Below are 22,593 nucleotides of genomic sequence, written 5' to 3'. Positions count from 1 at the left end.
TCCGCCTCCGCCGCCGTCCCAGTTCCGCTGACGTAGGAGGTCAGGGGTGTCCTCCAATATGTCTGCTGTCGGTCCTTTTGCGCGGTTGCTGAGAGGCGTATCTCTGTGACAGAAATCGGGCGAAGGCGGCTGAGTGAATCCGCGCTGCGTGAGTGAGTTTGAAGCGGCGGAGGGGCCGGCTGAGCCGAGTCTGAGCACCGAGGGAGCCCCGGCCGCGGGGCGTGACTCTCGGGACCGTGGGGGAGCGGGACGTGTGAGGTGCCCGAGACCGGTAATGCTCCGCAGTCCCCAGGAAGCAGGGAAGTCACGCTCCGCGGGACCTCTTCATGCCGCCGAGTGGTTCAGAGCCCGCCAGAATGAACAGGAAGAAAGGAGACAAGGGGTTTGAAAGCCCAAGACCGTATAAATTATAAGTATTTTTCCATTTCTCGTTCCCTATTCCTCTTTTGGGTTTTGTTTTCATTAATTGTAATTTGTGGTTGTTTGAAACTGACTTGGTGGACCTGAGAAACTTAGTGGGAAACCAGACCCAGTCACTGTGATAATGGTATTTGTAGAGGGAGAATGCTTTAAAGGATGGTTTTATTAAGATTTAATGATCTTTCGGGTTAATAAACCTTTTCTTTAAAATGCCAAACTATTTCTGTCAAAAGAAATCTATTTTCGTGGCTGTTGCTAGATTTAAACAAGAAATTTATCCCAATTTGTGGGGTTTTATAATGAATGAAGTGTGATTTTGAGCTATTTAGAACATAGTCCTTATTAATATTTGGATAGAATTATGCTTTCAGTTAATGATGGACAGTAATTTTTCTTTCCTTGTTTTGTATTTTTAATATACAACCCATCAGGTCGTCTGCATCAACAACATAAACTTCCAGAGAAAATCTGTTGTGGTAAGTATGTTCTCCATTATAAACAGTAGCAAGTCCACTGACTAGAGAACTTAGAAACTGTTCTAAGAATTTGGTCTAATACGTTCTGAATTAGAATTCAGGTGTATCTGTCTCCAAGGCCTGTGGCCTTTCTACTAGCTGCCTCCTCAATCTGCCCTTCCTTTTTTTCTCTTTTCTGATTAAAATTTCATTCCTTCTTATTTGTTGTGGAATGTGAAAGTCTGTATTACCAAACATTTTACACTTGTGCATGAAACAAGAATAAGGCTTCTGTGAAAAAAATTGATTAAGGTTATTGTACTCACTGACTTAACTTGGCTGCTAAGAGGCCAGTTTTGTTTTCTGATTCTTGGCTATCTGGTTTAGGTGGCATATTTGTAGTGAAGTTTAGATGGGTTATTTGAAGTCTTGTAAGCTGGGTCCCTCGTCCCTCCATACACATTTAGATGTAAGGACTGTTGATACAGTCCATTCTAGGAACATCCTTGAAAACCCAGGTACTTAATTTACTCTCTTTTTCAGGGGTGTTTCAGTATTAAATAGACCAAGATCTTAGGAAAAGCTGGTTTTCTTTGAGTGATATCAACTTCCCTCTCACACTTGTTACTCATATATGCATGTTTACTTAGGGTGACCTGAATAGATAGAAAAATGTAACCTTTTCATAAGAATCATAGAGCTTTATGCTTGTAAGGATCTTATAAATTTATTTGGTCCAGCCTGTTTACTTAACAAATTTCTCTTGCAATATTTCTCACAGATCATTATTTAACTTGTATCTTATGGAAGGGTATTTTAAGTGCATTTTGTTATATGAGTTGGATAGGGAAGATAGGAGAATTAGGGAGTCTAGGTAAGAGGCTACTGCAGTAATCTAGAGGGGAAATGATGAAGCCCTGAATGGAGATAGTATCAGTGAAAATAGAAAAGTAATAGAGTTAACATGATTAATTGAACTAAAGTGAACCTTTACTGAGTGCTTGCTGTGTGTGAGACACTTCCAATTACTTCATTCAATCCTCACAATAACACTATGAACTAGATACTATTTTAATTCTTATTTTTATAAATGAGGTAACTGAAAGAATGGAGGTTAAGTAACTTTCCTAAAGGCATAAAGTTAGCAAGTGATGGAGCCATTTTCAATCAGGGATGACCTTAGAGTCATAACAGCTCCTTTTTGTTTATCGTCCTCCCTCTCCATCCTTGGGGAAGTGGTAGACAAAAAGGAGTTGTGGTTGACTCTTAGAATGATAGAAAGGAGTTGTGAGTGACTTTTAGATTTCCTACAGGAAAAGTTGGTTGGCTGGTATATCAGTCAGGATCCTGGCATGCAGGAAATAGATGGTACACTCTTACAGGTTAATTGAGGGAAATTAATGAAGGGACTACTTCAAACAAACAGGGTTAAGAGAAAGCAACAGGAGATAGAGAAGTACCCTGGCTAGCAACTGTGAAGATGAACCATTACCGCTTCTAGGCCTGAAGGAACAACGGGAGAACTTAATGGAACCTACTGTTGCTGGAGGATAGGGTCACCTTACGTGGGCTATAGCCATTGGTAGAAAAATGGAACTATTGCCTTGCTGCAGCATGGCAGACAAGAAGGTGAGGGAATGAATATAGCAAGCTCACTTTCCTTCTGCTCTCAAGTTTTCTCCTGGTGCTTCTCATTTGACCAGCCTAACCAGAAGCCAAAGGGCAAGAGTCCAGTGAATGCAATTCCTGGGGCACGTAGCGAGGTGGATAGTGGATCAGGAGAGGCAAAAGGAGAAAATCCAGAACAATCTGTCCCTTTTGCCACAAAGCATATACTCTTATCCTTTGTTGAGATGGAAAGCTAGTGTTTTCAACACAGGAGACCTACAAAGCACTGTCAGCTCTTAAAGGGATTAGCAATGGCCAGCTACCTGTTTTTGTAAATAAAATTTTATTTGATCATAGTCATGCCCATTCATTTATGTATTTGCTTATGGCTGCTTTGGAGCTACAATGGCAGAATTGAGTAATTATGGCAGAGACTATATAGCCCCCAAAGCCTAAAATATTTACTGCCTGGCCCTTTAAAAAAAAATTTGCTGATCCTGAGTTATTGTATTAGTGTGAGGAGATGACAATTCAGTCATACTCCCTCATAAAACATTATAAACTACTGGTATTGTTCATACAAGTTAGTGGAAAGAAAAGTGGGGAAAAGAAACAATGTAAAACTTAATTGCTATAAGCCCCCACTTTCTTTTGGTGGTCTCAAAGTCAAAGTTGGTAGGTAACACAGCTTCCTTATTCCTTTACCCACTCCTTGCTTCCCTTATGCTACCATCTCTGTTGGGATGCTGTAGGTAGGATCTCTATCCTTGGTTGTCCAGTCTTGGTTGGTTTGTTGCAGTCTTCCATTGGGTAGGCCTGTTGGGCAAGGGAGAAATAAGAGGCATCCCAATGAATTCCATGGATTCTAGATATAATTCTTGTCCTTGCTGTATAGTAGAAACTTAATTTCCTTTTTAGTAATTGAGGTTAGTCATTCTAGCCAATAGAGTGACCCCTTTCTCTGCCCTGATTCAGTAGCATTAGGATCCCAAAGTGGTCAGGGACCAGTTTCAGCTTCCAATTTAACAGAACCATGACTACGTCCTGATGATGGCATTCCTGTCTTGGGCAGTAAGGTAGGCTCTGGGGAGATGAGCCAACATGTCAGCCATTGGTTTAATGTAACATCCTGTTGGAGTTCTCAATTCATGCTTTAACTCAGCCTTCAGCAATTTTTTTTTTTTTTTTTTGGAAATAAATTCAAAGTTATAGGAACTGTTGCAAAAACACTACTAACCCCATACCCAGAATTCCATCATACCCGGACCCCCCTCCCCCAATAGCTCAATCCACCAACTTTAACATGCTGTCACATCACTATTTCTTTCCCTCCTTCCCTCCCTCCCTCCTTATCTGTCATCCATCATCTATTGCTCTGTCTTCTGAACATATGAGAGCTAGCTGCACACATCCTTGAACATACACTATAATTCACGTATACGCTTCCCATGAACAAGAACATTCTTTTATGCAATCCCATTAAGCGCAGCTAAGAAGTACAAGAGATTCAACAATGATACAAAGCTTACATTCTATATTTCCTTTTCCTTATGTCTCAACTGTGTCCCTTTGAGCCACCTGTCCTCCATCCTCCAATCCTATCCAAGTTCATCCTTGGCATTCAATTGTCATCTATTTAGACTGTCTTTTTTTTTTTTTTTTTTTTTTCAGTTGTGGAAACATATATACAGCCTAAATCTTCCCATTCCACCCCCTCCCTAGCCTTCCATTAGTGGGATTAATCACATTTAGAATGTTGTAATGCTCTTTCCCACCATCCATTACTAGAAATTTCCCTTCACCTCAAACAGCAACCCTACACTCATTTTTTAACTCCGCATTGCCCCTTCCCCATTTCTCTTAACCCATACTCTACTTTTCATCTCTTTGCTTATATTCTCTGATAATTTCTTTTTGTTTACTGTGGGGCTTAAAATTAACCTCCTAAATTCATAACAATCTTGTTTTTCTTTGATACCACCTTCACTTCCATAGGACACATAAACTATGTTCCTGTACTCCTCCATTCCCCCATGTTTATATAGTTGTCTAAAATTGCATATTTTACATTGAGTTCAAAACCACTGATTTGTCATTAGAGTTTGTGTATTTTATTTCATGTAGGAAGTAAATAGTGGAGTTACAGTTCAAAAATCATTGACTTTTATTTGTATTCCATTGTGGTTGGAGAATATGCTTTGAGTATATTCAATTTTTTTTTTTTAATTTCTTGAGGCTTGTTTTATATCCCAGCTTATGGTCCCTTCTGGAGAAAGATCCATGATCGCTAGAGAAAAATGAGTGTCCTGGTGATTTGGGATGTAAGGTGCTATATATGTCTGTTAAAACTCTCTATATCTTTTTCTCTTTTCTTTGATTCTCTGTTGGTAGGGCTCCCTTTAGTATCTGAAGTAGGGCAGGTCTTTTATTGGCAAACTCTCTCAGCATTTGTTTGTCTATGAAAAATTTAAGCTCTCCCTCAAATTTGAAGGAGAGTTTTGCTGGATAAAGTATTCTTGGTTGGAAATTTTTCTCTCTCAGAATTTTAAATATGTCATGCTAGTGCCTTCTCACTTCCATGGTGGCCGCTGAGTAGCCACAACTTAGTCTTATGTTGTTTCCTTTGTATGTGGTGAATTGCTTTTCTGTTGCTGCTTTCAGAACTTGCTCCTTCTCTTCAGTATTTGAGAGTCTGATCAGAATATGTCTCGGAGTGGGTTTATTTGGATTTATTCTATTTGGAGTTCGCTGGGCATTTATGCTTTGTATATTTATATTGTGTATAAGGTTGGGGAAGTTTTCCCCAACAATTTCTTTGAATACTCTTTCTAGACCTTTACCCTTCTCTTCCCCTTCTGGGACACCAATGAGTCTTAAGTTTGGACGTTTTATTTTATCTATCATATCCCTGAGATCCATTTCGATTTTTTTCTCCATTCTTTCTTTTGTTTTTTCATTTTCTGTTCTGTGGACTTCTAGGACACTGAGATGTTGTTCAGCTTCCTCTAGTCTTGTCTTGTGAATATCCAGAGTCTTTTTAATTTGGCCACCAGTTTCTTTTATTTCCATAAGATCTTCTATTTTTTTGTTTACTCTTGCAATGTCTTCTTTATGCTGTTCTAGGGTCTTCTTTATGTCGCTTATATCCTGGGCCATGGTCTTCTTGATGTCCTTTAAATCTTTTGCCATGTTTTCGTTCCTGGATTGTAGTTCTTTGATTAATTGTGCGAGGTACTGTGTCTCTTCTGATATGTTGATTTGTGTGTTTGGAGTTGGATTTTCCATATCGTCTGGCTTTATCATATGCATTAAGATTTTCTGTTGTTTTTGGCCTCTTGGCATTTGCTTTGCTTGATAGGGTTCTTTCAAGTTGTAAAAAAAAATACCTATCTGATTTTTCAGAAACACAGTTTGGTGGCGTACACTTTCTCTAACCAACCAGCAGATGGCGTCTGTGAGTCACCTATACCCCTCAAGTCAGTTCTCTACCTTGTCCCCACGGTGTGTGGGGAAATGATTCTTGTGGGGTTCAGTTGGAGAACTCAGTTTGGGTGTGTTGCTGGAGCTGTCCGCCCTGAATGTGGGGCATGTGTACGGGTGGCCAGGGAGGAAGGACAGCTTTAATATTCAAATCCCCCAGGTTCTTGGAGATTCAAGGCTGCCACAAGAGTCTCTCTCTCGCTGTCCCACAAACCACTGGGCTTGGCATAGCGTCCCTGGGTTCTCTGAGTGGGTCCCCCCGCCCAGCTGCGATCCTCCAGGATCTCTGCCGAGAGAATGCTGTGCTATGTCACCAGTGTGCCCTGTCCCTCAAGGGAAGCCCCAGACTGCCGGGCCATGCAGCAGCACTTTCAGCCTGATGCAAAGATGGCCGAACGGGGCATCTCAACACCCCCCTCCTCTCACTGTTCCTCCTTCCCAGCTCTGGGACAACTGGCGGGGCTCTGGGCTGTGGGCACGGCCCCAGGCAGGAGTTTATCCAGCCCTCCGGGGAGCCAGCTGCTAGCTGCGGGGTTTCTTTCTGCTTCCGGCTCTCCCCTCTGTTCCCCCGGCCCCGAGGGTATCTGCAGCAGGCTATTTTCCAGGCCAGACACCGAGAGCCGGCCCAGCCCTCTCTTGCTGTGTTTTACTGCGTGGTTCCCACTATCGCAACTGCAGCCACTCCTGGGTTTTTCCCATTTTTTTTTTTTAAAAGAGCCAGCCGGTCTCCAAACGCCAAACCCTGGCTTCCCCAGACCGCTGCGTGGCTGTGGGTCTTCCAGCCAACTTACTCACTCGTTTCAGAATGCAGACTCCCAGTTTCACCAAGGATACGGCCCCTGTGGAAGTAGCAGACCTCGTCCAGCTGGTGCATCGCTGTAACCGGTATTCTGGGTCACTTTCTGTTTTTTATCTAGTGTTTTTCATGGAGGTATTTTTTTGCCCTGTCTCACCTAGCCGCCATCTTAGTTTCTCCTCAGCCTTCAGCAATTGATTGCGCTAGTTGCTTCTGGATGATAGGGCAGAGATAAATCCAGTAAATTTTGCTTATAAGAACCCACTGCTACACTGACTTCCCTATAAAATGAATTTCTTGAAGGCATGTATGGGATATCCAAATGATATATAAGGCATTCTATAAGTATATTGTGGGTAGGGAACTAATGTAGAATATGTATCTATTCCTGTAAAGACAAATCACTGTCCCCCTTCATGATGGGAGCTGTCTAATATAGTCAGTCTTCTACCAAGTTACTAACTAGTGCTTCTAGGGAAGATACCATAGTAGAGGATTAGTATTGGCCTCTGCCCGTGGCAGATGGATACTTACTAGTGGTATCCACATTAGCCTCTGTTGGGGGAGAGGGTAAGACTGAGTTGTTGGGCTCATGCATAGCATCTATTCCTATCATCATAATCACTTTGTACATGGACCCATCAAGCAATCACCAGGGTGGCTCAGGAAAGAATGTGACATCCACTGGATGAATAATCTTGCCAGTTTATTATTGAGGATCTTCTCTGAGGTGGATGCTCTCCGGTGGACATTTATGTGATACATGAATGTTTTCACATTGTACGTATCCTGAAAAATCCATGCATATGTTTCTCCCACTATCTTTCTTATTTCCAATCTTCCAATCTTATTCTTTCCAAACTCCTAACCACCTGGCAAACCCATTAGCAATTGCCCATTCATCATTGTAGAGCTGTACTTCAGGCCGTTCCTACTACACAGAGTGGACAAACAGGTGTATTTTCCAAAGGTCTGCCCACCCTACGCATTTTCTTCTGTCACCCATCAGTGGAACTCTGATACAACTGCCATTCACTTCCAGCTAGTGCTAGGATATTGTGTAAACTTGCACATAGATCAGGCTTGCACTTTGTCCTTTTCTGTTAGCTGATCATAGGGAACACTCCGTGAAGCGATAGGATTGGGTTGAAGGAGAGGTGGAGAAGCAATGGGAGCAAGTAATTGGATTCTGAGTCACCTACTCATGCTGTTTGTTTATGCTTTATAAACCTGCTTGAGCCTGTTGCCAATTAAATGTGGAAAGCTGCTGCACCTGTCCAGTTTTATGATTTGGAGTTTCATGTAATACCCAGTTCATGATTGCCTTTTCATGAAATATATTTATTGGAATTCCCATGTTCATATGTTCAATCTTTACCAGGGTTTAGTAGTAAACCAATAGTTGCTTAGCAAAGGAAAAAAAGTTGTCAGGAGACAACTCCAAACCCCAGGAATCTGCCCTCTTATTCTATTGGAAAATGCCATAGTCAGTAAGAGCCTATAAAGTGTCCATGTCTGCCATGGACATTTCCAGTACCATTGAATCTGCTGGTCTTTAGACCCAAGTGGTAGGACAGCTTGAACCACAGCTTGGACCTACTGTAGAAGGCTTTGTTGCTGTGGACCTCCCTAAAGCTGAGAGTCTGGTAGGTTGCCTAGTAAGCAGTATGCCCAAGTGTATATATTGCCTCCAGATTCCAAAGAAGTCCACCATCCTTTGTGCTTCTCTTTTTTCCTTTTCCTAGCGGGCAATGCAAGATGAAACAATTTATCCTTTACTTTAGAAGGAATATTTTTATGTGCCTCAGACCCACTGGATCATTAGAATCTTCATTGATGTGACAGGCCCTTGACCTTTTATGGGATTTATCTCTCATCCTCTGCCATCCATGTGTTTCACTTAAGCATCTAGAGAACTTGTTTATAACTGAGTCCAGTTATCATAATATTGGCAATATAATGTACTAGTATAATGCTCTGTGGGCTATTATGCGATCTTTTGGACTATGTTATGACTGAGCAGGAGAGTTGATACAGTTCTGAGATGACAATGAAGGTTCTGTTGTCTAAAAGGCATCTGGCTTCTGATTTTCTTAAATAAGAATTGAGAAAGAAACATTTACTTGCTCGTTAGCTGCAACTCCAGTTACCAAGAGCTGCTATGTTTTGCTAGAGTAAATATACTACATCTGCTTCAGTAAGCATGGGATGTGGTGCAAATATTTGCATTTCTAACAGGTTCTCAGGTGATGCTGAGACTGCTGGTCCAGCCACTGCTCTATACTGCTTTTGTGACAGACAAGTTCTGGCATCCTAGATTCAATAACTGGTTTACTATCAAGTCTATATGAAATCCCAAATCTCATTGAGAAATAAGACCCACTTTAATTTTATTGTCCAGCCTGCTTGGTGTGACACCCTGTATGGTCTCAAGATGCCTGATGGTGCATATTGGGAAGGTCCTACAATTTTTTTAGTACATAAAGACTGGGATCTAAGTCTTTATGTAGAAGCAGTGAATAATGCTGTAGTCTTGAGGATAGTCTGCATCTCTTGTTGAGACTACACCTTTGTGTGAGGAAGCTAAAAGGTTTTTATGTAGGGGAAGATTGGCTCCTTGAGGGGAGGAATAGTTGTTTAAGAGAATTTGGGATTTAGAGTTCTCGGCCTCATCTGTGTCTGCCCAAATTTCCTTTCCCAAGTCTTAAGTCCCACTCCTGCCTATGTCCTTATTTTATTGGCCCTGCTTTTCTGTAACCCTTACAATTAGACCCTGAACTTGATCCACAGCCTGCTCTGCTCTTTACTGCAGGGAGGGCATAAAATCTCTTGAAGTTTCTGTACAGGTTTTCTGGTTTTCCAACAGTATTTTGAGACCTTCAATTTATCCTTTCCTCTGTGTACTTCTACTCTATAACTGTCAAAAGCAGTCAACCTACACCTCAGTCTTTGTAATCAATGCTGTCATCATTGTGACTGAGTGCCACAGCCACTTAATCTCCCAGTACTATGGTCTTTATTTGCACGTCATCCCTTGCCAGCACTAGTGACAATTTGAGTAATTGTGATGTTATTACATGTCACTGATTGACAGTGTCTCGTTTCTCCTTCTAGAAATTTTCTGGGTACTCCTTAAATATGTAATCAGCCCAATCCCAGAATCCCATTTTGAGCATTTGTTAACTGGGGCTCTTTTGGTCCCAATTACTCTTATAGGTCTAGGTTCTTTTAGATAGCAGGTAGCCATACTCAGAAAAGAGTAAGAGTTTAATGAAGTGTTTATTTACAAAAGTGGGGTGGAGTTAAAGGGAAACCAAGGAGGGCTGATGAAGTCCTTTTGTGCTGTCAACGTCTGGGAACCATTATCACTTCTAGGCCTGAAAGGAGAAGGGGAGGTGATTGGTAAGGCCTGTAGCTATAGTTTAGGGCTGCCTTAAGAGCTGTGGCTTTTGGTGGAGAAATGTAGCATTGAGTGGAGTTAGGGAATAAATACCTTGGCTGAGTTCCCCTCTTGCTCCAATATGATGATGCCTCCATTGACAATCCAGCCAGAAAGCATGGGAGCCCAGTTGATGCAGTTCGCAGATGACCTGGGGCTCAGAGCAGGACAGAGAGTGGATTTCAAAGTACGAAGCAGTGCATCTGGCACAGATGGTGATGTCTTTAATTAGGGTTGGGAGAATAAGGTGAGAACAGTCTTTCATGGCTTAAGCCATGGGGATAGATGTGATCTCTTAGGGGTAGAGTATAAATGGAAAAGAATACAGGGCCAACAATGAGACCCTAGGGAATACTTAGAGGTCATGAAGAAGGGGAAATGCTGTAAAGGAGACTGCAAAAGAGTGGCTAGGGAGGTAGGAGGAGAACTCAGTCAGTGGTGTCCTATAAAGCAAGGAGTTTTGTATTTGTTTTAGTCCTTGTTGTAACCGTTAGCTGGAATTCTCTTTTTCCAGGTCTTCTGGGTAGAAGGAGGTACAGGAGATAGGAATTTCAGTGAAATGATGACTAAATAAGCCATATTGTATTGGATGGAGGATCGAGCGGCCGTTTTAGAGAATGATGAGTCCGTAAACCATGGAAGAAGTCAAAACATTGAGCATATTCTCCTTTTCCAAGAATCTTTGTTGTAAAGATAAGGGGAAAAAGAAGGGATGAATTACTTAATTTGAGGGTGACATAGATCTAAAGGTTAAGAAAGATAGGTGAGACACTGGTATGTATTTAGGCACAGGGGAAAAAAAATCCTACAGAGTGTTGCTGACAGGGTGACGCTGAAATGAGACACAGACACAAAGTTAAGATTTAAGGGAGCAGGGGAGCCACAGCATCATGTGCCAAGTGGGTGCTGATGCACCTGTGCTCCAGTTATTTACTTGTTTGTTACACAAAGCAAGACTACGCTAAGTGGTCAAAAGCATTTAGGGTCTCTCAGATATTAATCTTTACAGCCTGCTGCAGATGAGAAGGAACAATCTGGGGTCAATGGTTAATGCTGCTGTCATAGTCACAAGACACACATCTTTACAAGGCGTGCCTACATGGTGTTCCATGCAGGCTTGTGGCCCAGCGTTCCAGGCCACCACCCCGGACATGGTCTAAGTGACATGAAAAGCTTGGTTCCCCACAACAGAGAGGAGAGATTATAATTATAGAAGAAGGTAATTAATAGAATGGGATTTCTGGATTATGCCAAGAATGGCCTCTAGACCAGTGGAAGGATCATTCTTAAACAGGAGGGAAAGATGGTGCATGAAACAGATGGGCGAGAGAATTGATAGTTAACAGAACAATGTTAAATTTGAGGGTCTAAACTGAATGGAGAAAAAAATAGCCGGAGAAGTACCATGAAGGATTGTGGTGACAAACCAGGGTAGACAAGGAACAGGAGAATTTTAGTGGCTGAAATAGGAGGACTAGGAGAAAAGTAATGAGAGAGGCAGAAGGATAAGCATTTTTGACATTTCAAGTTTAAAATTTCAGTATTGGAGCAATTCTGAGCAGTGATGAGGGTCTTTCAGAGTGTAAACTTAACTCCTGGAATGGAAAGGAGGCAAAGATTGTAGGAATTGAGGTCAGGGAATTTTGAGGTAGCGTTATTGGGTACATCAGATATGTGTACATTAAAGTCCCTTAGAGTGATGGCAGAGATGAATTAAAATATGAGCCTTCAATGAATGTTGGAGAATTTGGTAGATGTAGATAACAAGAAATAGGGGATGGTGTATCTGTATAGCATGAATACAAAGGAAAAGAAGTAGAAAAGAAAATGAAAATATTTATTAGACATCTACTAGATGCCAGCTTTCCATGTATTAAATGGCTTAACTATCATTATAACTGAAAGGCAGGTAATGCCATTATTCTTGTTTTGCAAGTGAGGACAAGGCACAGAAAGCTAGAGTAACTAGCCCAAGATCATACAGCTACTGAGTGGTAGAGTTAGGATGCAGACACTGTAGCTTCAGAACCTGTGAATTTAACTGCTATACTATACAGCCCTGGCTTTTTAGCGTATGCTATATACAATCTGTGAATGATCTAGAGGTAGCAATGGAAAATAAGCAAATGCCTTTTTCCCCCCACCCAAATTTACAGAGAATGGGAAAAGAAGTAGCTTCCAGTCAAAAGAGATTCAGGAGACATTTCCTTTAAGGCTAGAAGGGGTTGAGGGAGTGTTTGAAAAGGTTGGAAGATACAAGGAATAATATTTAAAATGGAATGAGGGTTCTGGGAGGATGGTCAGTTGTGAAGTGGGGGCAGGGAGCAAGGAACAAGAAGGAGACTAATGTAGGTGAGGTAAACTGACCTGGGGGGCTTACAGTTATGCCAGTGGCTTAGGATGATGGGGATTGGAGGCTTGTGGAGTTTAATGGGTCTGAATGTTGTGAGCAGTTATTAGGTTAGGGCTCTAGATGGTACCAGAGACCTGATGATACGAGAGCACTGGTCTTTCCCCATCTTTACGAAATGCACTCCATTCACTATTTTGTTATTGTTAACCTTAGATTAGAAAGCCAAATCCTACTCTTACATCCCATGTGTAACTAGCCGTTGACAGCACTTTTCCTAATATTTTCTTTCTATAACCACAACCTTTAGTTAGAGAAAAGATGAAAATTTAACTGGCTTACACCAACAGGAATAAATCTTGTTTAGGGGCCATTTCTGTAAGAAATGCTTTACTCTTGGCAAACAAATTTTTGTGTACTTTCTGTTGCAATCTGTCTGTAGTGATTCTTTTATCCTGGACTTTATAGATGACACTCTGTCTCCAATCCCCCTCCCCCCCCAAAAAAAGGAGTGAACACACATTTTAAAATAAACTGTATTTATTGAACAGTTAATTTAAGCTTTCATTTATTCCACAAACTACGAAAGGTATTGAAATATAACTACCATGTTTCTGCTATGAACTGCCAATTGTTCTTCAATAAGATATTCGGAGACATATTTTAATTTACTGTTTTTTTGTTGTGCTCATGTATATATAACATAAAATTTGCCATTTTAACCATTTTTGGTTTACAATTCAGTAGCATTAATTACATTAACAATGTTGTGCCACCATCAGCACCATCCATTACCAAAACTTTTTCATCACTCTGTACTCATTAAGCAATATCTCCCCATTCCCCATTCCCTGTTTCTTCCCTACCCCCTTCCTAGTCCATGGTAACCTCTCTGTCTCTATGAATTTGCTTAGTTTAGATTGTCAAGTGGAATCATACAATATTTGTCCTTTTGTGTCAGGCTTATTTCGCTTAGCATAATGTTTTCAGGGTTCATCCATGTCATGGTATGTATCAGAACTTTATTCCTTTTCATGGGTGAATGGTATTCCATTACATGAATATACTATATTTTGTTTATATGTGTATCTGTTGTTGGAAACTTGGGCTGTTTCCACCTTTTGGCTATTGTGAATAATGCCATGAACATCAGTGTACAATATTTGTTTGAGTCCCTGCTTTCAGTTCTTTTGTATATATTCCTAGGACTGTAATTGCCAGGCTATATGGTAATTCTCTGTTTAATTTTCTGAGGAACTGCTCTAGTTCACTTTTTTTAATTAGAGAAGTTATAGGTTTACCAAACAATCATGCATAAAATATGTAAAATGCAGAGTTCCAGTATACCACCAAATTAACACCTTGCATTAGTGTAGTGCAATTGTTATAATTCATGAAAGAATATTTTTATAATTGTACTGTTAACTCTAGTCCATTGTTTACGATAGGGTTCACTGTGTTGTACAATGCTTTTTTTTCTTTTTAATTTTCATTTTAGAAACATTTACACAACCTTAAATTTCCCCTTTTAACCACATGCACATATATAATTTAGTGCTGTTAATTACTTTTACAGTGTTGTGCTACCATGACCAATATCCGTTAGGAAAACTTTACCATCAAGCCAAATAGAAACTGTGTACAATTTAAGCATTAACTCCCCATTGCCTACTCTCAGCCCAGCCCCTGATAACCAGTATTCTAGATTCTGACTCTTTGAGTTTGCTTATTCTAGTCATTTCATATCAGTGAGATCATACAATATTTGTCCTTTTGTATCTGGCTTATTTCACTGAACATAATGTCTTCAAGGTACATCCAAATTGTCGCATGAATCAGAACTTCATTCCTTCTTAATGCTGAATAATATTCCATTGTGTGTGTGTGTGTATATATCACATTTTGTTTATCTGTTCATCAGTTGGTGGACACCTTGGGTTGTATCTATCTTTCAGCAACTGTGAATAATGCCACTGTGAACATTCGTGTGCAAATATTTGTTCAAGTCCCTGCTTTCTGTTCTTTTGGGTATATACCTGGACTTGGGATTGCTGGGTCTTATGGTAATTTTATACTTAGCTTTCTGAGGAACTGCCAAACTGTCTTCCATAGCGGCTACACCATTTTACATTCCCACCAGCAATGAATGAGTATACCTGTTTCTCTCCACATTCTCTCCAACACTTGTTAATATCCATTTTTTTAATAGCAGCCATTCTAATGGGTGTGAAATGATTTCTTATTGTAGTTTTGATTTGCATTTGCTCTGATGGCTGATGATTTTGAGCATCTTTTTATGTGCTTTCTGGCCATTTGTTTATCTTCTTTGGAGGGCTGTCTTTTTAAGACTTTTGCTCATTTTTTAATTGGGTTATTTGTCTTGTTACGTTGAAGGATTTCTTTGTATATTCTGGATATTAATCCTTTATCAGATATGTGATGTATTAGGGTTCTCTAGGGAAACAGAATCAACAAGAGGTATCTATAAATATAAGATTTATAAAAGTGTCTTATGCAACTGTGTGTATGCATGAGTCCAGATTCTGTAGGGCAGGCACAACTCCAATGAAGATGTTCAATGAACTTCTCAGGCAGCAGACTGGCAACTTCGATGAACTGCTCAGGAAACACTGCTGGTCAGCCTAAGAAGAGGTGAAGGTCCTCTATCTGTCTTCAACTGATTGGATTAAATCCAGCTGACTGCATTCTCATTTTGGAAGACATGCCCTTCGTTGATGTCATCAGTCACAGCTGCAGCCAGTTGACTGATGATTTAACAAACCAGCCTTCTGGTTTCTTGAGCAGCCACAAACATCCTCACAGCAACGGTTAGGCCAGTGCTTGCTTGACCAGACACCTGGGTGCCATCACCTGGCCAAGCTGACACATGAACCTAACCATCACATGTGGTTTCCAAATATCTTCTTCCATTGTGTTGGTTGTCGTTTTACTTTCATGATAAAGTCCTCTGAGGCACAAAAGTTTTTCATTTTGATGAGTTCCCATTTATCTATTTTTTTCTTTTGTTACTTGTGCTTTGGGTAAAAAGTCTGAGAAACCATTGCCTGACACAAGATCTTGAAGATACTTCCCTATGTTTTCTTCTAGGAGTTTGATGGTTCTAGCTCTTGTGTTTAGGTCTTTGATCCATTTTGAGTTGATTTTTGTATATGGTGTGAGGTGTAGGGGTTCTCCTTTTTTTGGCAAATGGAGACCCCAGTTTTCCCAGCACCACTTGTTGAAGACATTGTTTTTTCCCAATCAAGTGGTCTTTGCCACCTCCTCAAATATCAATTGGTCATAAATGTGAGGGTTGATTTCTGAGCTCTTGATTCTCTTCTATTGGTCTGTATGTCTGTCCTTGTGTCAGTAACGTGTTTTGATAACTGTGGCTTTGTAATAGGTTTTAAGATTGGAAAGTGTGAGTCCTCCAACTTCGTTCTTCTTTTTTAAGATGGCTTTAGCTATTCAGGGCCCTTTGTCCTTCTATATAAATTTGATGATTGGCTTTTTCATTTCTGCCAAGAAGATTGTTGGAATTTTGATTGGGTTTGCAGTGACTCTAAAAATTATTTGGGTAGCATTGCCATCTTAATGATATTTGGTCTTCCAATCCATGAACACAGAATGTCCTTCCATTTATTTGGATCATCTTTGATTTCTTTTAGTGACATTTTGTATTTTAGTGACATTATGTAGTTCTCTGTGTGCAAGTCCTTTACATCCTTGTTCAGATTTATTCCTAGATACTTGATTCTTTTAGTTGCTATTGTGAAATTAAATTTTTTTTCCTTGATTTCTTCTCCTGATTGCTCATTACTAGTGTATAGGAGCACTACTGGTTTTTGCATGTTGATCTTGTACCCTGCCACTTTGCTAAACTCATTTTTTAGCTCTAGGAGCTTTGTTGGGGATTTTTCAGGATTTTCTGTATATGGGATCATATCATCTGCAAATAGTGAAAGTTTTACTTATTTCTCTCCAATTTGGATGCCTTTTATTTCTTTTTCTTGCCTAATAGTTCTGAGAAGAACTTCCAGTATGATATTGAATAACAGTGGTGACAGTGGATTATCTTGTTCCTGATCTAGAGGGAAAGCTTTCAGTCTTTCACCATTAAGTAGGATGAAGGAGGGTACAGAGAAAGAAGTTCAGGATATCAAGAAAACAATGACCGAACAATATGAAAGTCTAAGTAAAGAGAAATTTTAAAAAGGAACCAAACAGAACTACGGTGTTCTGTTTGTTTTTGTGCAGAATTTTCTCCTTAGCTCTTATGTTTGTTTAAATTCTGTCCCTCAGTTAGTGCCCCCTTTTCCTTATACCTTCCAGTTCTGTGACCCATTCTGCCTTATAGCAGTTCAGTCCGCCCCCTCCCTCCCCCTTTATTTATTTATTTATTTATTTGCCTCAGGTGGCTTTTTTTTTTTTTTTTTTTTTTAAAAAAAAAACTCCGGTTACTTTCCTTTTAGTGTATCCCACCCTGGGGAACCAGGTGGAGTCAATCCAGAAATCTGGCAATCAGAGACTGGGTTGAGTGTGTGCACCTCTTGCTAACAGTTCTGCCCCTGTCTTTTTTTCCCCTTAGGGCACTTTTGTTAAAAAATTTTTTTATTTTTTTATTGAGATTGTTCACATACCATACAACTATCGAAAGATCCAAAGTGTACAATCAGTTGCCCATGGTACCATCATAACAGCTGTGCATCCATCACCACAATTTTTTTTTTCAATTTTTAGAACATTTTCATTGCTCCAGGAGAGAAATAAAGACAAAAAACAGGAAACTCAAATCCTCCCATACCTCTAACCATCCCCCACTACATTATTGATTCTTAGTTTTGGTATAGTACATTTGTTATTGTTGAGGCAAGAATATTAAAATACTACTAACTGTAGTATATAGTTTGCAATAGGTATATATTTTTTCCTATATGACTCTCTATTATTAACTTCTAGTTATAGTGTCATACATTTGTTCTAGTTCGTGAGATTTCTAATATTTGTATAGTTAAACATAGACATAGTCCACCACAAGATTCACTATTTTATACATTCCCATCTTTTAACCTCCAACTTTCCTTCTGATGACGTACGTAAGGTATGTCACCAGAAGGAAAAAAAAAGCTTACCCTTTCCACCACCTTCACACACCTTTCAGCACTGTTAGCTATTCTCACAACATGCTACCAACACCCCTGTCCATTTCCAAACAAATGTTTGAGTTCACCCCCTTAGGGCACTTTTGAATGTGGCACTCCTCAGCCACTTGTGTTCCATACTGGGTCTCTGAGGACTTGGGTCCCTGTGCCTACATATGCGTGGGCTTATAATTCACTGCTGTGCACGACTATGGTCTGCATCCACAGCAGGAGGGACCTGGTTTGTGCTGCCTCTGTGCAACTCCTAAACTGCGTGGGAACAAGTGAGGGGAGGGGTTTTTTTCTTCTTATTTGATTCAGCATTCTGGAGTCCTTCTACATCCTCTGACATCCTCCAGAGTTCCAAGCAAGTGAGATTTGTCCTTTTATTTGTTGTTTCTGAGGGAGCTTTTCCAGGGGATGTCTTACATTGCCATGTTGATGGCATCACTCTCTAATTCAGTGTTTACGTTGTCTTGGTTCTGCTTTCTTTCTTGCAGCAGATTCAAGCTCATTTATTTAGGTTGGCCATTGTATGTCTGATGATATGCTCATTAAGGAGAATTTTGGTCTTCCTCCCTACAGTTGCTCACAGTATAGACCTTTAAATACAGAGCTTTCATCAACATTTTGGGCCTTTGCTCTTCCTCTTCTCATTTGTTACCACACAGTCTGCACAGAAGATCTCTTTTTGGGATGTGTGGCTTTCTTATTTGGGAGTTGGGGTGAAGTTTCTGTAGAATCCCTAGTCTGTTGAGCAGTTGGATTGAATGTCATCTAAGAAAACTTTGTGCATATTATTTAAAAGCCTCGGACTGAAAGGCATTATGGTATAGTGGAAAGGGCATGGACTTTGGAATCATTTAAATGGGAATTTGAGCCTCAGTTCTCCACTTACTAATGAAACAATTTTCTTATCCTTATTGCTAACTTATCTTTAAAAAGTATAGAGTACTACTTATCTTTTTGAGCTTTTCTGAGGATTGAGTATCTAGTGTAATATCTGATATAGGCATATAGTAGTGCTCATTAAATAGTAGCCATTGTAATTGTTATAATCTAGTACTCTGGTTACTGCCTGAATTTCATCACAGATATTCCTTTTGCAGCCTCTGAAATTTTCCTGTTCACTTTGCAGCTCCTGAAATGTTGCTGTTTCATGCCCTCCCATATTGTGTTTGAGTACATCATTTTCAACCCAGTGTATTAGAATCACTGGATATAGATTCCATATTTCCTCTGTCTTTCCCATTTGAATCAATACAAGAGGGTGGTAGGCTTTCTGTGTATTTATCTCTCTCACATTTCTTAAGTTCATATTTCAAATAGATTGTGAACCTCATCCTTGATACGTTAGGATTATATAGCACCTCCTGTGCAATACTTGGAAGGAAATCTTCCACCAGTTTGAAGCGTCTGATGCTCAGAGGTAGTATTAGATTTTCCCTGCTTTCTTGAAAATCTCTTGCAGCTCTTGTTAAAAGTGTCCCAATTTACCTCCCATAAGTAGAAGTACAAACTTGTTTGCTTCAGTGTAATGTATTTTTTTGCCTCCTTCTCTCCCTTTTGTTGTCATGTCGTTTCACTCACCAACCTCCTGAATTTGATTCTCTTTCTGCTCTGTGATTTTTTTTTCCTTCTTCTTCCCTGTTTGGTTCCAGAATGTTTATAAGTTCTTATATTAGAGAGTAGTGAATTTTTTTACCTTTTTCTAGCAGATGGTCTAATTTTCAGTGATTGTGAATGTGAGCCATCAGAATGATTAAAGTTCACATAATTCATATCCATTCATTCCCAGGCCAGACATATTTGAAATTAGGATACCTGGAGAGCACTTGTTTGTATGTATCTATTTGGTATTTTATCCTGAGTTTAGAATGTCTTGAGTAGTAAAAATCAAATATGTTCTAAAACATATCTATATTAAATATGATAAATTTGTTATTCTTTATCTTCACAGGGTTTTGTGGAACTGACTATTTTTCCTACAGTTACAAACTTGAATAGAATCAAGTTGAACAGCAAACAATGTAGAATATACCGAGTAAGGATCAATGATTTAGAAGCCGCTTTTATTTATAATGATCCAACCTTGGAAGTTTGTCACAATGAATCAAAGCAGTAAGTTATATACTTTAAAAGTTGATATTTCTAACAATTAATGTTTTTTCACATTATTGGATTGATGTTTCTCAGTGGATTTTTCTTAAATTATTATTAGGTTCAGGGTCCCAACTTTTTTTTCCTAATTATAATTTCTGAGGCTTTTACTACTCTGCACATTTAGTTCAAGAGATCTTGCTAGTTCTGCCCAATATAGTAATAAGTTTCCCTTCTTCAGACTACAGCTTTAAAGAAATATCTGGGAACTTTATGTTTTTTTTTAAATATTTATTTTATAAATATGGAAAGTTACCTTCAATGTGTTAGATGGTCACCATAATCTATAGACCAGAGACTGCTTTAAAAATATTCTGTAAAATATTTTGATTTCTTTATCATATTTATAAAAATAACTTCTAATATTAAACATCTAATCCCTTCACCTCAACTAAATATTGTGTCTGTTGAGGCTACTTCTGATATTTAATCAGTACACGTATATAGCTGTAATCAGTTTTATGTTTTAGTTTTTTCATTTAATACTTTGTTTCCACTTTTCCATGTATGTATATAGGCTTTACTATTTTATTTTTATGGTCAAGTAATATTCCATTTACTCACTATAGTATAGTTTGCATGATTATACTCTAGTTGTTTGACTTTTGTATAGTTTGCAGCTTTGGATCATGTTGACTGAATATTTTTGTACTAGTAGGTTTTTCTGCTTTGAATTGTTTCCTTAGCTATCAAGGATTATTGATCATTCTTATGGCTCCTCTTAGTCCCTTACTTGATGGTCCCCCAATAGGATTTGCACTATTGGAAAAGCTATCAGTTGCACTTGAGGGCACTTGTTTTTTTAAGCTTTGGTATCACTGTGTTACATCCCTTCTGTGTTTTAGAGTAGGATGCCAAAACTTCATCATAAACTCTTTTTTTTTTTGTTTGTTTGTTTTTTTTTTTTGTTTTTTTTTTTTTTTTTTTTTTTTTTAATATTCAAAGTTATGTTTAATTCATTTTGACACAAAGATGAACAAGTTTCTGCAGTATATACTTTGTTCAGAAATTAATGAGAAGTGTATCTCAATGCCATAGGAGTCTTTTGAATTTGAAATTACAATTGAGTACTTGGTTTTTTTTTTTTACTGACTAGCAGTACACACACAGACACACACAGGGATGAATGTGTACATATATACACATACATACACACATATAGTGTTTTTTTTTTTTTTTTTTTTTTTTAATCATCATTTTATTGAGATATATTCACATACCACGCAGTCATATAAAACAAATTGTACTTTCGATTGTTTACAGTACCATTACATAGTTGTACATTCATCACCTAAATCAATCCCTGACACCTTCATTAGCACACACACAAAAATAACAAGAATAATAATTAGAGTGAAAAAGAGCAATTGAAGTAAAAAAGAACACTGGGTACCTTTGTCTGTTTGTTTGCTTCCCCTACTTTTTTTTTTTTTTTTTTTTTTTTTTTTTTTAATATTTCCTCATCCTAGGAATAGCTTTTATATTACTTTTTTTTTTTATCATTTTATTGAGATATATTCACATACCACGCAGTCATACAAAACAAATTGTACTTTCGATTGTTTACAGTACCATTACATAGTTGTACATTCATCACCTAAATCAATCCCTGACACCTTCATTAGCACACACACAAAAATAACAAGAATAATAATTAGAGTGAAAAAGAGCAATTGAAGTAAAAAAGAACACTAGGTACCTTTGTCTGTTTGTTTGCTTCCCCTACTTTTCTACACATCCATCCATAAACTAGACAAAGTGGAGTTTGGTCCTTATGGCATTCCCAATCCCACTGTCACCCCTCATAAGCTACATTTTTATACAACTGTCTTCGAGATTCATGGGTTCTGGGTTGTAGTTTAATAGTTTCAGGTATCCACCACCAGCTACCCCAATTCTTTAGAACCTAAAAAAGGTTGTCTAAAGTGTGCGTAAGAGTGCCCACCAGAGTGATCTCTCGGCTCGTTTTGGAATCTCTCTGCCACTGAAGCTTATTTCATTTCCTTTCACATCCCCCTTTTGGTCAAGAAGATGTTCTCCGTCCCACGATGCCGGGTCTACATTCCTCCCCGGGAGTCATATTCCACGTTGCCAGGGAGATTCACTTCCCTGGGTGTCTGATCCCACGTAGCGGGGAGGGCAGTGATTTCACCTTTCAAGTTGGCTTAGCCAGAGAGAGAGGGCCACATCTGAGCAACAAAGAGGCATTCAGGAGGAGACTCTTAGGCACAAATACAGGGAGGCCTAGCCTCTCCTTTGCAGCAACCGTCTTCCCAAGGGTAAAACTTATGGTAGAGGGCTCAACCCATCAAACCACCAGTCCCCTATGTCTGTGGTCATGTTAGCAAGCATGAAGGTGGGGTAGGCAAATACCCCTGCATTCTCCACAGGCTCCTCAAGGGGGCACTACATCTTTTTTTTTTTTTTTTTTTTCCTTGTTTGTCTTTTTTCTTTCTTTTTTTTTTTTTTTTTTTTTTTTAATTTTCCCTTCTTTTTTAAATCAACTGTATGAAAAAAAAAAGTTAAAAAGAAAACAAACATACAATAAAAGAACATTTCAAAGAGACCCTAACAAGGGAGTAAGAAAAAGACAACTAACCTAAGATAACTGCTTAACTTCCAACATGTTCCTACTTTACCCCAAGAAAGTTACATAATATAGCAACATTTCAGTGAACTTGTTCCTACTACATCCATCAGAAATTAACAGACCATAGTCATTTCTGGGCATCCCCAGAACGTTA

General features: G+C 39.1%; 1 protein-coding gene across 6 annotated transcripts in view; it reads left to right on the top strand.

The window, feature by feature from the left end:
• Positions 1–49: 49 nt before the first annotated feature.
• Positions 50–22,593, top strand: part of TAF2 (TATA-box binding protein associated factor 2) — a 177,290-nt gene continuing 154,746 nt past the window's right edge. For all 6 annotated transcript variants that reach the window (XM_037802780.1, XM_037802784.1, XM_037802782.1 and 3 more), the window contains exons 1-3: positions 50–409; positions 842–896; positions 19,650–19,810. In XM_037802780.1, the coding sequence (XP_037658708.1) occupies positions 327–409; positions 842–896; positions 19,650–19,810 (299 nt within the window). In that variant the 5' untranslated portion in view covers positions 50–326. The remainder of the gene's footprint in view (positions 410–841; positions 897–19,649; positions 19,811–22,593) is intronic.

The sequence above is a fragment of the Choloepus didactylus genome, chromosome 14 (genome assembly GCF_015220235.1).
Source record: "Choloepus didactylus isolate mChoDid1 chromosome 14, mChoDid1.pri, whole genome shotgun sequence".
Lineage (NCBI taxonomy): Eukaryota > Metazoa > Chordata > Mammalia > Pilosa > Megalonychidae > Choloepus > Choloepus didactylus.
This window is presented reverse-complemented; position numbering and strand designations above follow the sequence as displayed.